This window comes from Abrus precatorius, unplaced genomic scaffold, assembly GCF_003935025.1.
Source record: "Abrus precatorius isolate BTA unplaced genomic scaffold, Abrus_2018 Scaffold8, whole genome shotgun sequence".
NCBI classification, from domain to species: domain Eukaryota; kingdom Viridiplantae; phylum Streptophyta; class Magnoliopsida; order Fabales; family Fabaceae; genus Abrus; species Abrus precatorius.
In genome coordinates, this window is record NW_020874428.1 from 26,584,519 (window position 1) to 26,600,737 (window position 16,219).

Below are 16,219 nucleotides of genomic sequence, written 5' to 3' on the forward strand. Positions count from 1 at the left end.
CCTACCAATTGAATTTTCCAGGAAAATCATGTCACTACAAGGAAGTGGAAAAACTAACGAGCTCTTAATATTCCTCGTTAAGAACTGTTAAAATTTTCTAACTGTTACGTACTATGATTGAGTTACTTTGGCATTGTGAAAAAGGAGTTAATGATATCTTCATATGCTTTAAGCCTAATAATTTAGCACTTTGTAATGGGCTTAAGTTTGTAATGGGCTTAAGGCACCTAATACTTATTAATGTGGTTTGAGCTATGTAATGTAAAACCTATTGGGCTATGTTAATTTATATGATTAAATCTCATACGCTAACTTGGCAATAGTTACTGATTTTTTGGCTTGCCCCATTGCTAACCGATACAAAGAGACTCTAAGCTACAGGGGAAGATATAATTCTCTGAAAATGATCATTCGATTCAATAAATTTTGATAGTGCGCAACTCATCTAGGTGCCATGTATGGCATTTCAAAGAAGACACCAGTCACGATGCGTTAGGAACTAGAAAAAATATATCCTCGAAGAATTGTTTTAAGTCGCCTTTGTCAATATCGAATTCCAACAATTTCTCCATGGCATCCTGCATTCCATTCAGAAATATAAACAAACATGTTTAAGAGAGTAAAGTAGTAAACTATACCCAAAATGTAATAACTGTAATTTGACTCTTAAAATTGAAATGGCACCTCGTATTGACGATCTTGAGCTGAGATGTTCTCATTGCATAACCGCTCAATATAATTATTATTTGAAACAGCATCCAACACAACTGCTGCTCTTTTTATGATTTCGTCAGGTACACCTGGAGGAAGTATGCAGACTGATCAATTAAAAAAAAGATGTAAAAGGCAGACTTAACATTATTCATCACATTTAAAAAAAAAAATTAAAACTGTACTATATCTGAGTATTACACCGACCAGATAATGCATCCATTCAAAATCAACATTTTGTGGTTTAAAGTACATTTACGTTCCTTCAGTTTTCCATTTGGATTTAGGTCACTATAATTATTTTCAGATTTTAGTCCATGTGCATTTTTACTTATTTGGCTTTTGTTCTCTACCATTGACTTTCAACCCCATATATATTTGGACTCTACTACTCGTTTTTATTTATCAAAAGTAAATGGTCCTTATGTTTCACGAAGGATTAATCCCTATACTTCTTTATTAAGGTATGAAACTATAGGAAACTATAGCCAAGAGAAGAAAAAAATCAATTAAAAAGATGAAAACTTGAATAAGTGACAACAATTGGAACCAAATTCTCTAAACCATATAACAGACGGCCAGGTCTCATTATGATAGGCATAAACTTGATGAAGCTGACTACATCATGTAAAAGTGAATGGAAAATCAAATTAATTTAATTTCTTTTTCCTCTCTCTTAATGGAAAACACTTGAGATTTATCCAGCATTAAAATAAGACATCAGACATTATTTCAGTGTTTTTAACATTCATTTATTGCCTCTTGCAAAGACGATAGGACAGGGTATATAACTTCTTCAAAACTTATGAGATTTTAAACGAGTTTAAAAATCTTAATTCTATCCCGTAAAAGCATTTAGCAATAGATTTGTTAAGGAATTTAATAATTCCTTGGAAAGGCTTTACTTGTCACCCCAACAAGCACAACTATACCAATACCTTTTAACACAAGTTCCACTTCCACCCACTTGTAAGCCTCTCATCCTCATTATTGCTATAGTTCAAACCCAAGTATAATTTTTTTTTTTACAATGAAATTGTAACCAATACTAGAATGAACAATGTGCGTCTACTTTCTTTTATCAGGTACTATCATTTTTAACAATAGTTTTGTAAATTACCAGCCAGCAGTGCACAGTGCAGCCCTGCAAGATTCCAAAAATTGCACATGTCATTTCATTGGTATTTCAATTGATATAACACAAGATGCTAACAATATATTCTTTAACAAATTCTTTTAAATATACTTTTTACTATTAACAGAAGTTTGTGAAGAATTTGGGAATCATGAAATGTGTTTAAGTATATTATGCAACCGTTTTTTTATCATGTTAGAAAGTGTATTGCTATCAGTTCTATTGATATAAAATACTGATAAAGCAAAAGCCTACCATAGCTATGATGCGCATGTCCAGGGACAAGCCTGTGAGGAATATGATAATAAAAAAGATGAAATCTCCTCAGATAGCATAACCATTTCTATTGTATATTAATTTCAATACTCTAGACAAAGTACGATGAGTCACTATCATTGAATAAACCAAATACTGACATGCAAGTGCAGATTATATTGTATCAGGATGCGCTAGCCAAAACAAATGCATGCTCAAATATATAATTTGACATACAGTTTTTCTTTTCCCAAATCTTCGACCAAAAAGGTTTGCATTTTTCACATCAAATATATACAAGTTAAGTAATCTTCTGATCAAGTAATGTACAATAGCCTTGGTATTTCCTATCAAATTCTTTGACATCAAGTGACCTCGTGATGGTAAATTAATTCATAGCATCCTGCACGACAGAATCAACAGACAAGATACCTGTATAAGAACACAATGTCTTCAATATAGGTGGAATTGTTATCAGGCCTCAATATACTCATTGTGTAAAACTTAATCTGCTCAGACTGAAATAGTCCAAAGAAATCATATTCATTATCGCTCAACTGAGTAGTTTATAAACTTCAACCCACAATGATGCACAAGCATATAACCTTGGTCAAAGAATGCCCATGCAACAAATCCATGAGATGAGTGCACACAAAAACCTACAAAATTTACAGAACAAATGGTAGTTACAGTCCCCCATGAGAAAGTGCTTCTTCATTTTCAAATAGAGAAACAAATGAATAACCGCATATGGTCATTTTACTAGTTTTATAATTATACATTTCAATTACAACATGACTCTAGGGTCTAAGTAAAAAAATTTCTATATAAAATTTCCATCAATAACATCCTAAAAATACAAATGCTTGAGAATGAACAAAAACTTCTGAAGTTACTACTTAATTTTCAATAGAGATGAAGGAATACACTTCTACTCTCATGATTACAGACAATCATATGGAATGAACATTGACCAGTTAACCAATAGAAATAACGAAAGAGACCTTTAAAGGGATTATACAGAGTTCTAAGTCTGTAGACATGATACAAGCAACTGGAATATATATATATATATATATATATATATATATATATATTATACATATTTTCAGGAATAGAAAGTCTTAAACCTTTGGAGGTTCATCACGCATGACAAAGTGATTTATGGTCCCAGCAAGTAGACCAATGCCATCTGAAAGGCGATGAAAACATTTAGGCTGAAAACTAGCAGCTGCCATACACACACACACACACTCATATTCCGTAATCCATATATTTATGACTTGGACACTTTATAATCATTGGATAAACTGACCTTCTGTAAGAGTGCCTTTACCAAATTCATCCACCAGACACAGAGATCGTGAAGTAGCATGCCTGCAGGTTTTCTCAAAATTAAAAAAAATAAAAAATCTATTGTTCTTTCAGTAAACTACAATTCTCCTGGAATCCTCCATCTATTTTCTTGTTCAGATAAAACCATTTGGAATAACATCTGCAATTGTAAAATGAGTAATATGGAAGAGGGTCATCACACACGACAATTCAAATCATAGCTATCAATAGCACACTATAGCATTGTAACAGTGCAGAAAGGCCGTGGGCTGCTACAAAGTTTTGAAATGCAATGCATTTTTAAATACCAGCCGTAGTAGCAGCAATATGGCCGTAACAATTTTAGAATGAGGCTTTTTTGAAAACTCATTTTTTACCCAAAAAGTCACTATGGGTGGGCCACTACACTCCTTGACTTTTTTATATTTTTATTTTTGAGCATTTATATGTTACATAAATTTAGAATAGCTGCCATCTCACTGTACAGTGTACATTACACTGCTATAGTAATTTTAGGTTTGGCCACTACACTCTTGCTATCTAAGATTGATAAATATGGTTCAAATACAAGGAGACTATACAGATTTTTCCCGTGATCACTCTATGGTCAATGTATTGGAGATATTCTTATCGCCCTTTCTCTCAATATACCTGAGCATCATCCCGATTTGATGTAGATCAATCATAAATGTTGATTGTTCAGCTGTCATAAGCTTGCTTCCTGTTGCACAAAATATTCTGCAATATCAACCCCCCCCCCACCCACCCCCACCACCAAAAAAAAAAGGAATAAAAAAAAACATTAATATGTTAATCACGAGGATCAACATACAATGATGTAACTATGCAACTCCTGTTTCAACAAAGACAAGATTTATAAGATACGATACCTATCTGTCAGACCCACAGTTGCTGCATCAGCTGGCACAAAACTACCAATGTGGGAGAGGAAAACTATTAAAGCCACCTGCAAAACACTTCTCATTATGTTGTGATCATAAAGAAACAAGAAGCAAGGTCTCACACTTCTCATCTTATAGTGGCCACATGATAGACTATATGTGGAGAAATCATCTATCCAAAGAATGTACCGTGGAATTCAAGAATTTTTAGTAACAGTCTCACAAGAATATTTTGTCCAACATTCATTAAATGTACCAAAGATCTACACCGCAAACTATCTTGCATCTAGGCAGTAAGCTAACATGGCTACTGGTCTCAAAATCATAGAAACACATAACACTGATATTACAATTGAGACGTGTCCTGTAAACTTGCAACAAATCATTTCACTTATTAAATTGTTATACAGGAACCAGTAATCCTACAAGGATTTTATCTCTCATAGTCTGTAACTTATTTAGAATCTGATCTGTGACTTCGTACTGAAATGGATTTGCTGTTTTAAGATTCAAAAACTCTTTTACAACTGTAGTTTGTAGGGTTGTCAGACCAGATGAATTTTCTCAACCAGAAATGGAAACATATGCGGCTAAAAGCCTGAAACAATAGTTCCGCAACATTCTATCAATTGGAGCCTAGATGTTAAGGTCATAAATAAGATAACCTTTTTCATCATCATTTCTATTTAAAACAGTAATCCAAATATCCCAGTAAATGTAGATCCCAGAAAGACGGAGAACTAATAACTGACCTGCTTTATATAGATACTTTTCCCAGAAAAATTAGGACCAGTGATGATATTAATTCTTCCTAATGTAAAGAACAATTGAACAGGAATTAAAAACAGTATAATTTGATCAAAAAGGATTTCTTGGACATAGGTTAGATAATATCAGTTATGTATGTCTATATCTGTTTACCGTCATGAAGAATCTTAGTGTCATTCGGAATAAATGTGTCTACAGTCATTTCCTGTAAAACATGCCTACAGAAAAATCAATTTTTATTGTTAACCATATCAATATTTCTCAATTTTCAAGATATTCCTGTTAAAAAAAGATGGCTTGAAGTTTGTACCTTCCACTTTTTATCTCAAGCAAGTTTTCTTCAGTCAACAAAGGCCTGACATAATTGTTCTGCCGAGCAACCAAAGCCATTGACAAAAAGCTGAAATAAAAATATCAATTATAAAAAGTGTCTAGGCATTAGGCAAGCACCAGTTATTATACTTACAGAATTTATTTACCAGTCCAGCTCAGCTGCAAAAGTTGCCACCTTTATCAAATGGGATGAGAACAACAGTATTCGTGAAAACAAGTCTCTGGTGATCGCCCTCTCCATGTCTTGTATGACAGAATTCAGACATAAGGAAGATTTGTACAGTAGACCTAGTGTTACAACTTGGAAGGCCAACTAAGCATTATCCTATAACATCTCTTAGCTTTTACCACATGAACTATGTCAAGGAATTTCATATTTTTTTATTATGTATCAACACTTAATATTACATCTTTATAATCTAGTTTTAAGTTCATGATCTCTTTTTTTACCCTTTCCTGGATGATAAGTTTAGGAAGCATGTTACAAGTCTTAGCAAAGGCTCAGGTTCGCTAGAGTTCTTACTTCAAAGTTAGAGTACCTAGAATTTTATGATGGATATCTCCTAACAGACTGTCCAATTCTCGTGTCTTCGGGGTATGATAAAAGTATCTTTTTGTCTCTTCATCTGCATCACCGAACTATATTTGAAATGTCTATAATCAAAATAGAACATATCAATTGCGAAAATTACTTGACCAACTGCAAACGCCAACATACTATATATTCCCAATCCACAAGTTTTTCCAGAATGGTTGCTTCAAGTTTTTCTTCAAAGATACACATTAAATATCCTACAATAGACAAAAACAATATGCATTATGCAATAATAATGTCCAGTGTTATTTAACGGCCCAAAAATAATATGGCAATTTGAAATTAAAAAAAATAAAATTGAACTAGTGTTGTTAAACAATCACAGTGCAGTGCCACCGCCACCCCCCATGGTAAGGCAGAAATCCATGGCAAGGTGACAAATGGCGGCTCCAAGTGTCATGGCAACATCAACGTAGTGGCCCATGGCTTCTTGTTTTTGTGAACAGGACATCTTTTTCTCCAATATATATTAGAGAAGGATATCTAAAATCCTAGCATCTTTGAAAGGGCAACTGGACCTCCACTCCGTCTCTGGTGATTTACAATTTCTTCTTCAGTTTCATGCTCGGGCAACTGGACCTCTGCCTCGGGCTTTGCATTTCCTGTTCTCTGATTTTCTTAGTCTCGGGTATTGCCTTTCCTTCTGTTCTCTATCATCCCATTCTTTGATTTTGTCTACTCTGTTCTCTCCATTCTCACTATCTTTGTTCTGCTCTCAGTTGTTTCCTCGTTTCTGTGTTTTCATTAGTTTGTTTGCTTTTTTTTTTCCCCTTCTATTCCTTTATAGTGTTACAGGTTCTGAATTTGAAATCTGCAAGAAACTATGAAAGACCCTCTGGATTTGTAACGTGAAAAGCCAGAAAGTTCTGTTGAAAAAGGAAAAAAGGAAAGAGGCAAACTAGCACAAGTGAGGCACATGACAAAGAAACAACGACTAGGGTCAATCAATATGTAACTCAGTGGTGGTATCAAGTTGAATTGTCAATCCACATTATCAAGTTAAAAGTTCCACGAAATGATTGAGGACATTGGAAGGAAGATTTGGTCCAAAGTTACCATCTCCAAAATGATCATGACATAAGTGTGTCGCACTTATCAAGAAGTTGGGATCCACCAAAATATGTTGAAGGACCATACATAACAAACATGGCTGGCTAATCTATTGTCAGATGCTTGATTAATTTCTCTAAACTCTTCTGCCAGGATAACGTTTGTGAAGTCTATTGATGGATCTTAGTTTGTCAAGACTGTTGACAAATTGTTTTAGTTACTTGATTCTCCTGACAAAGAGATTGGAAAGGATAACGTTCTAGTAAAACCTATTGGACTTCTACACAAGCTTATATAACAGTCAAATAATTATTTTATTTTTAATCCAGATACTGCAACTAGTGAACCAAATAATTTAGACATTCACTGAATTCATTATTCGCCTAAAACATTAGATTTTATTCACTATTGCATGATAGTATAGAAATCACCTTCAACGAATTAGTTAATTCAAAAATAAAAGCTGCTTATTAGCAAATACACTTCAGAAAAGAATAGCAATGAAATGACCCATTACCACATTTTATGGTATAAATATAATTGAGAGTCAGAACTACCTATTTGCTGTATATAAACAATACAAGGAATGTGCTTCTCCTTGCATACAACCGGAAGTTGTGCTAATTCCAATGATGAAACCTGCAACAAATGTATCATGATGAATGCGTGTGTGTCTAAAATTGCTTTTCTCAATTAAAAATTGCACTAAAAGCCACCTCTTCCAGGAATTCTGGCAGTTCCTCATATATTTGCCTAAGCTCATCCAACTATGCAATAACAAATTTATTCAAAGTCCAAAAATTAAAAATTATCCACAGTAAAAAAAAAATATTACAGAATGAGGGGGAAAAATTTTATGCACTTAGATTAAACTTTCAACACTATGGATTAATTCATTTATTAAAAATTTCATCCAACTAAGCACTTCTGTGAGAAAACCATTTGAATCACATATTTTTCAACTTGAACAGCATAAGCACATTACCTAAATTCATTATATTGACACTCCAAGGTGAAGAAAAGAACAAGGAAATTGGGTTTAACCTCGTCACAAAAACCTTCTTTCACCACTGTCGCATATCCCTTTTCTTTAGTTCTATTCACATCAATAACACCAATTACCTGCAAAAGACATTGTCAATTGCATTGGCTCTTAAAATGCTCCCCACCCAACCTCAAGGAAAATCAGATGCTTTTATGCCTCTAAGCATCACTATACACAATTCTTTTTGCTCGTCTTTCTGGTAGTTAATACAAGAGAAACAAATAAAACTTACCAGCTCATAGACATAAGCAAGCTCTGTTGTTATGCATGAACTTGCCTGCAATAATGTTACTTATGAAAAAAAATGTTGCTCGTGAAAAAATCACTTAAGCAAGAACCTATACAAGTGCACTTGAATAAAACATATACATACCTTCTCAACAATATCCAAGTTCAAGTACTTCAACTCTTCTCGAAGACCTTCAGAAATTCCAACTTCAAATATCTTGTTTACATGCAGCAGCGCACAAATACTCTGTATATAATTTTTTTTTAAAAATGCTACATCCCCCAAATATGATATTTACTGAAATTTTCTACAATGGTAAACAGTTTTGAACTGCATGGGAAAAGATATTAAATTGATATGTACATTCTATGAATGAAGGTATCCTCTTGATCTTATGCAACTTATGTGTCACATGAATTCAGTCATAAAAACTATTAAAAGAAGTCTCCTTACATTTTTTATATAAAGAATGATATATACATAATTCAGATATTTGTATAATTGTTTAAAAATAACAAATAGTAATGTACAGTGAAGCATCCTCGTAAAGTGGAAATAGCAGTTAGGCTATGTTTGGATTGATATAAAGAAATAGAGTGAAATGAAATGGCATTACAGTAGGCTCCAGTGACATAGGATGGAATGGAGCAGAACATGATGGAGTGCATTCCATCCCAAATATTCCTCCTTTTCTTTCACTTCAATCTTGGGAGGTATGAGATTGAACCATTTTATTTTTCATTCCATTGTAATAATATCCAAACAATGAAATTGTAACTTTGTTCCATTCCATTTCCCCACTCCATTTTGTTTCATTCCACTCACCATTAGATATAGATATCCAAACATAACTAAAGATATTGCTAATTTTATGCATTGACCTATCATTTACTAGTCTTCTTATCATTCAACTGGGTCAACTTTTCACCCATGGCTTCAATGACAAAACCAAGCCAAGACTCAACCTTACCTTCTCAAGTTCACGTCAGTTATGTACCATGCCATGTTCATACAGCAGGATTGCTTCATTTGTAATTGCTTACAAGCGAAGACATAGGTAAATAGTAATTGTTTGAGAAAGGGGAATATCTATGAACCTTTGATTCCAGGTAACTATTAATAATATACCAAGAAAGTGTTTCAAAGTTTATGTATTTTGTTTTTCAAGGACACTGGGGTCTTGTAAATATAAATTCAATAAACTGAACAATATAGATTCCTTTTAGCATGTAGAAGCAAAAAAAGACATGAACAGAGAAAGGAATATGACAATATTAGAAAACATAAAGGGCAAAGGCATAAAAGATAATTTTACCTTTAGAAGAGCTGTCCAATCAGAGCTGGTGCATATGGAGCTTGGAGAGTCAAATTTCTTTAATGATTGAAAATTAAATCTTCATAAGTTTAGCATACAAAGAATACAGGCTTTTGCTTAACATAGGAACATCACATTCATAATTGTAAAGCAGACTGATCTATCTTCACATAATAATGCAAATATTATGCCCATAGGATAAAACACATTGTCAATGCAGCATGTAATAGTTAATAGTATAATGTTTCAACAATAAATAATGTTCAATATTTGTGATCAAGATTAAAAAATAATAATTAAAATCTTGTAATTGCCAAAAATTTAATGAGCAAATATCATGCTCTTTTTCCAATTATTTATTAGCCCCTCACACAACAGAATCTATAAAAGAGAGATAAGAATAGACAATGGACTCATAGTCAGGCAAGAAGAATAGAAGACAAAAAGAAAACAAAATTATTAGGGACAGGGAGGAGAGCGAGAGATAATTTTCATACCTTGAGCAAGTGGGGGATATCCTTCACAGATTTCAGGGTTTCACGTAAAGAAGCAACAATATCTTCTGAGCATAGAAAGAAAGATATCTTTTTCCCATAAAAGAAAAACAGCGCTTTCCATGATTAAGTGATTAATTTGTTGAAGAGTTATGATAAATAAATATTAAATATCTATTTCACCTACAAATGGACAATGAAGTACAAATTTCTTCCAACCTTAAACTTATGATTCTGCAGATTAATAAAGCAAAATTAGACCATGTATGTAAGACTATAAATGGATACAGAATTCAAACGGTAGTTTAGAACTTCAAGATCAAGTATAGGTCTCAAGAACCAGTTTCTGAAATGGGGAAAAAATATGAGAAAAAAAACATTATATTACGTTTTTGAAGTTGAGTGATGAATACATTATTAATCTAACATTCTAGCTATTTTAATATGCATAACCTCAAAAGACGTCTACCCATTGGAGTCACGCACTGCATATAGGACAAACAATTAGTCATGTGTGACAAGAATCTATACACACTATTCAGACAATCCAACAAACCTTATTCATCATTCCAAATACAGAAAACCTGCAATTAAGACATATTATCTTAGATATTTACATACTATTAAAGAATATTTAAGAGTAAGTCAGCAACTACCCCTCTTTTGCTCTACCAATTCCCATGTGGCTCGGGTGTTTGTCTGTTTGGAATATTTGTAATGCTTCATGAGCTGCTGCATCAAGTTTGAGAAAGTTATTTCTGTAACTCCACTGTGAAGGACAACTTTTGAACTCAATGTTATCTCCTTTCAAACAGCACAAAATTGAATATAAAAGACCGATTGCCTTTAAGGACTGAGCTAAATAAATACAAGGATACAGTGATATTTCTGCTACAGAATCTATTGTAATTGATTTATTTCCGGATTCTTTTTGCTCAAGAGTATCTACAATCCTTTCATTCTCTAATATTGTCAGAAGGCCGCCACTAGCACGAACTTGTACTTCACTTCCCATGTCCATCATGGAACTCAACTGCAGTTGTAACACGAAGGTAGGAGGAGGGAAATACATATAAAGTTGTTAGAGTATTGCAATAGAAATAATAATTGAAACGACAGAAAGGAATTTCCCCCCATCAGACTTAATATAAGCAACATATAATCCAAGAACAAATAATATTTCAATTACTAATTTAAGCATGTGAATTTATAAGTAACAATCTTAAGATACTTGGACAATCCATTATTATGATATTATTAGACAAAGATGATAAATTGCAATAGTGGTTAGTTTCAAACTCACATAGTGAATCCTCTCCTTGACATTTAATCCATCATCCATCCCCGCCACCCGAAGGTAAATTAATCTGTAAAATAAGGAAGTAGAAGAAGCAATAGAATACTGAAATTGATAAACACTCTTTTCTGTTTTCCTTTTATTGCATCAACAGGTGTTGAGAATTTGCCTAATAAAAGATGGTCATGCAATAGCCTCATTTCAAATCACCACAAAAAATTATGCATGCTGAATAAAAAAAAGAAAACTGAAGATGAAAATTACCAAGACTTGTGGTTCATCCTTTCACTTAAGCCAAACAGCAATAATAATAATAACAAAAATAAAACAAAAGTTGAGAATGAAAGGCAATGATGCCAACGGTATGCTGAAAAGACGACCCCCAATACCCTAATTTGCAGTAAGGTACGTTCCTAAATCAACTGTCAGATTGTTAATTTTGTGTGTGAATGGATCTTTGGGCATAAACCACATGATAAGTTTTAAGCATTCATATTTTGAAATGTTACATAGATAAGACACATCAACGTGCAACACAGAAGTGCAAAATTTGATCAAATTTAATATCAAAACATTAAGAATTTGAAAGATCTGCAAAAAACAATGTCAACAATTTAATATAACATTGATGTGTACACTGCAAACACTTGACTGAAAATTATCATTAAGATCTTAATTCTTAGCTGCTTCAATACCTATGCCATGTTTGCTCATAGCTGAATATTGAACTTTTCACAAGCTTTAATGTAGGAGGCTCAGCTAGTCCATCTGCATAACTTCAATAGGTAAAGGGTCCCAGAACTAGTCTTTCAAAACTCAACCACATGATGGGCTCCATACCACTTCGTTGCAGAGCAGACAAGAAGGATTCTTCACTTTTTGTGCTTGTGTAAATGACCAAAGGGTTTGCTTGATATTTAACTGCATCAGTTATTGAAACCAAAAGACGTTCATAAACTGTAATTCATAACTAGTGAGTAAAGTATGCAGCTTTAAGTCAGTAGGGCTATACAAGGCACAATAATGAAACTAAAGTGGAAAGAGAGAACATATCAATGCTCTCAGTTGCAAGTTTCAATTATGATGCAACATGACACCAAGGAGGAACATATAAACCAAGATAGCATTTGGCTAACATTTTTTTTTATCTTAAAATCTACTTTAAAGTTAAGGTTAAAAATAAGAGCTTTAAATATTATAGTTAAATCTATTTGGCAATTTTTTAATTATTTTAGCTCAAAAGTTACTTATAAGTTAAAATTATCCGGTAGTGTGTTATTGGGCCTTGAGATTTGGAATAGCAAAGGAGAAGAAGAAGGAGATGGAGAAGGAGAAGATCCTATAAATAACTTGACTAAAAGCTCTGTATTCATGTTTTTCTTATTTGGAAAAAAGGACATTTTATGTTTTAGAGCTTTTGTAGAATTGCGTATGGCTCAACTTCCCCTTTTAAGGAGAAGATAAGTCCCAAACAAGCTGGGCAAAACACTATAAAACTGAACTCAAATTCACCAATGAAAAGAAAAGAAATTGTACCCAGATCAATAACTGGAAAACCTTTGTCACCATCATCCCAAACTTCAAGCACAAAAAGTTGGCGAAGGGTTGAATCATAGTAAGATACTCCTATTCTGTAAAGAATGATTTGAGAACTCATCAAATGAAGATTGCAATTTCAATTTCAAGCAGAGATGTTTCCAACTCACTTTTGTTCATTAAAAAAAGAGTAAAGAAAAATGAAGTGTGGAACATATCTAAGAGGAGCAGGCACATTTAGCTGCATATGCCTTTTATAATTATCTAACCATTTTTAGCCTATCCATTTGCACATTACACGTTATATTTAATTTTTAACCTTTGTGAAACAATCTGCCACTCAATTTCAAACATCCTTCCTGCTGCATCATTCTTCACACAATTTCATTCCCAATGCAAGGAAACTTTCATGTGTTTTGCACCAAACAATTTTATGCAAAATTAGTCTGCAATATTGAACAACAGGTACTTGAGCTATGAAAGGAAGCTTACCTGTTACCATTTAGAATGCAAGCCATGTAAACCTGCATGAAGTCCAAAATTTTCAATTAAGAGCAGAGGTTGCAGTTGAGCAAATCTATCAATTCAAGAAAAAAGGTTACAAAACCCAACTACAGGAGTCATGTATGTAGAACCCCTAAAAATTATGTATGAACATATGGTTAAGATATCACTATAAGTCTATAATCAATATTTAACAAATGAAAAGAGAAGCCCCTTCCCGTTAGGCTAATGAGTATCCAGCATCAATCTAATTTAATTTTGCACCCATAAATTTGGTCTTTGTGCGATTGAAGTTATCAGTGATATACCTCATCCTATGACAGGGTTCAATTTAGTTTACTTTATAAAATTTGTTCATCATATAAGACTTAAATCTTAATTTTTCACGTGTGAACTTCTAAAACTGCTTACACAAAACTCATTTATATTATGTAACTTTATTCAACACAAAACCAAATCAACTAAGCACCTCCTAATCAGCATGCAGTGCGTTACAAAACAAAAAACTTGCTACTATCACTGTAGCACAACATAAACACAAACACACACACGCCAACTAACAGGGAACAATTTCTTGCTTAGAAGAAATCACGTCATAAAATTGAAACTCATTCTTTCTTAACTTGTGCATTCTAGTAACTGCTAAGACAGAAGCACACTAAACTGGTGAAGACAAGGTCATGCCTCCATGCTCCAGCCAGTGATGACTTGTAATTGTGACGTCATAAGCTTGAATTCTATTGCTATAACAAATCTAGCTAAATTAACTAGCCACAAAGTTAAAAGTGATTAAAGAATCAAATATCGAAGAGTTACTTTTTCGGAGCTATAAATATGACAATTAAGCATCATCTGGTATCGGGAATGCTTTGACACATTCGATTTGAGTTTCAACTTCAGTTCATCAGTTTAAACGAACACAGAGCGAAACCTACAAACGGATGATGTATTTGTCCAGTTTCTATAAATAAAAAAATTGCAATAATCTCGCTAACCGTAGAGAAAAACGCCGCCATTTAAGTTTTAAACTCGCTGATCTAAAATAGAGTGTGTTGTTCCATTTTCTGATCGCTAATAAAAACTAAATGGATTAGCAGAAACAAAACAATGACGTGTAGTTTGTGGAATTTTCTTCTTCATTTTTCCTTTTATTTTGTCTCGGTGGCCAAACAGTTATACGTGACCAAAATTTCGAGGCAAATCGAATGAAAAATGGACCTGAGGAACGGCATCGATCTCGTCCATGTCCTCCATTTTCAGCGATGTTGATTCTGCGCTACCAAGCAAAACACGTGAATCCAAAATCAAATGCGTGCAGCCACTACAAATCGGGCGCGCAAAAATAAAAATACTCGATATTCTTTATATGGAGGTATAAAATCTAGGCAACTGCCACTTAAACGGCGACGTTTGGTTTTTTAACAAGGTCCCAGTATATTGTAGTACATGGTTCGATGCCAATTTCACTCCTTCGGGCGATATTTGTTTTCATGTACCAAAACGAGAAGCTATTTTTCATATTTTTAATTAAAAAACACATTTTAATAAAATTATGTTATTTAAATAAACTTATACATGTATTTTAGTTATATTTAATGATTTAAAATTTCTATATATTCAATTTAAAAATTTAGTATTTACAAAGTGTCGATTAATTATCTTTCTTCTCTGCACTGTTTCGTTTCTACTAGAAGAAAAAAACATTAAAGGTAAATCTCATAGGTTCATCATCATCATCACTTAATCAAACGAGAAAGATCCATAAAGTTTTCTCACTTTTTCTCTATCTAAATTATCGTTTCTCAAGTTATCCTTCAACCAAATAATGTGTAAATAAAAAAAAAATAAAAGTTCTACCAAGATATAAATTTTTTGACTGCCCTTGCTTTGATTTGGCAAGGCAAAACTTCTTCTGGCATGGTCATAACGTTTGACATAAATTATGTAATTGAAAAAAAAAGTAATAAAAAAATTATTGTAAGTTGATACAGTTTTTTATACATAAAAAAAATAAATATCCCGTTAATTATATCTTAAAAATATATTTTATTTAAAAAATATATCATGATATATTAAAAATACAAAAACATTTTATTACTATTTTTTAAAACAAAAATGCCGGCAAATCTTGCATGACTTTATGTGTGATTTAATGCCCGCCAATTCTGCATGAACCCCCAACTTTATATCTTTGAAAAGGACCCACAAGCATATTCCAAGCCAGTTAGAATTCCCGTCATGGATGCCTTGTCTCTCTCTATGGTCATTTCCTAGTGCATAAAACTGCTTAATATCTAACTCCGATAGTTGATTCAGCAACAAACAAATATGAGAAGTAAGTACATCATACTTTTAATAATTTCTATGGGGTCACATTACGAGGAAGGAAGAAGCTATTATTTGGACTGACATCCTTAAGATAATTTCAAATTAAAACATTCAAAAAATAAATGTTTCATTTGGAATAGATACCCGTAGTTAATTCCGTACGTTGAATGCTGGATATTTAATTTATCGGCCAAGAAAGTCTCGTCTCATTAAATAACAAGTTAGTACTTAAATAGGACCATAGACCATGACTAAACATTTTTATGCAAAACTAATATTATGATTATATATTGTTATAAAATTATAAATATAATATATTAATAGGAGTATTTTAAAAAAAAGTTCATTAATTTTTAGAGTATATTTAAAGGAAATAAAATAATAAAT

At 32.9% G+C, this 16,219-nt stretch overlaps 1 protein-coding gene across 1 annotated transcript; it reads right to left on the minus strand.

Moving 5' to 3' along the window:
• Nucleotides 1-482: 482 nt before the first annotated feature.
• Nucleotides 483-14,758, minus strand: LOC113874567 (DNA mismatch repair protein MSH5). Its single transcript, XM_027512787.1, has 34 exons — nucleotides 14,723-14,758; nucleotides 13,493-13,524; nucleotides 13,001-13,095; nucleotides 12,305-12,385; nucleotides 12,160-12,232; nucleotides 11,471-11,534; nucleotides 11,046-11,200; nucleotides 10,824-10,925; nucleotides 10,724-10,751; nucleotides 10,621-10,652; nucleotides 10,456-10,513; nucleotides 10,171-10,257; nucleotides 9,674-9,730; nucleotides 8,503-8,604; nucleotides 8,362-8,406; nucleotides 8,129-8,206; nucleotides 7,801-7,851; nucleotides 7,642-7,723; nucleotides 6,158-6,231; nucleotides 5,979-6,078; nucleotides 5,586-5,682; nucleotides 5,417-5,506; nucleotides 5,260-5,324; nucleotides 5,091-5,149; nucleotides 4,327-4,403; nucleotides 4,088-4,174; nucleotides 3,417-3,478; nucleotides 3,232-3,293; nucleotides 2,707-2,760; nucleotides 2,534-2,619; nucleotides 2,102-2,133; nucleotides 1,832-1,855; nucleotides 685-800; nucleotides 483-578 (listed from the first exon to the last, which is right to left on the minus strand). Exons 1-34 carry the CDS (start codon nucleotides 14,756-14,758, stop codon nucleotides 483-485), a joined length of 2,439 nt encoding a protein of 812 aa, XP_027368588.1.
• Between the last annotated feature and the right edge of the window lie 1,461 nt (nucleotides 14,759-16,219).

What these genes read in the sequence shown, in the direction of transcription:
- LOC113874567 (XM_027512787.1), bottom strand. Translation starts at nt 14,758, where the DNA reads ATGGAGGACATGGACGAGATCGATGCCGTTCCTCAG. An exon ending in TATGAGCAAACATGGCATAG is followed by an intron (nt 11,535 to 12,159) that starts GTATTGAAGCAG and finishes CTTATTTTACAG; the next exon opens with ATTAATTTACCTTCGGGTGG. An exon ending in TTGCTTATGTCTATGAGCTG is followed by an intron (nt 8,207 to 8,361) that starts GTAAGTTTTATT and finishes TGTCTTTTGCAG; the next exon opens with GTAATTGGTGTTATTGATGT.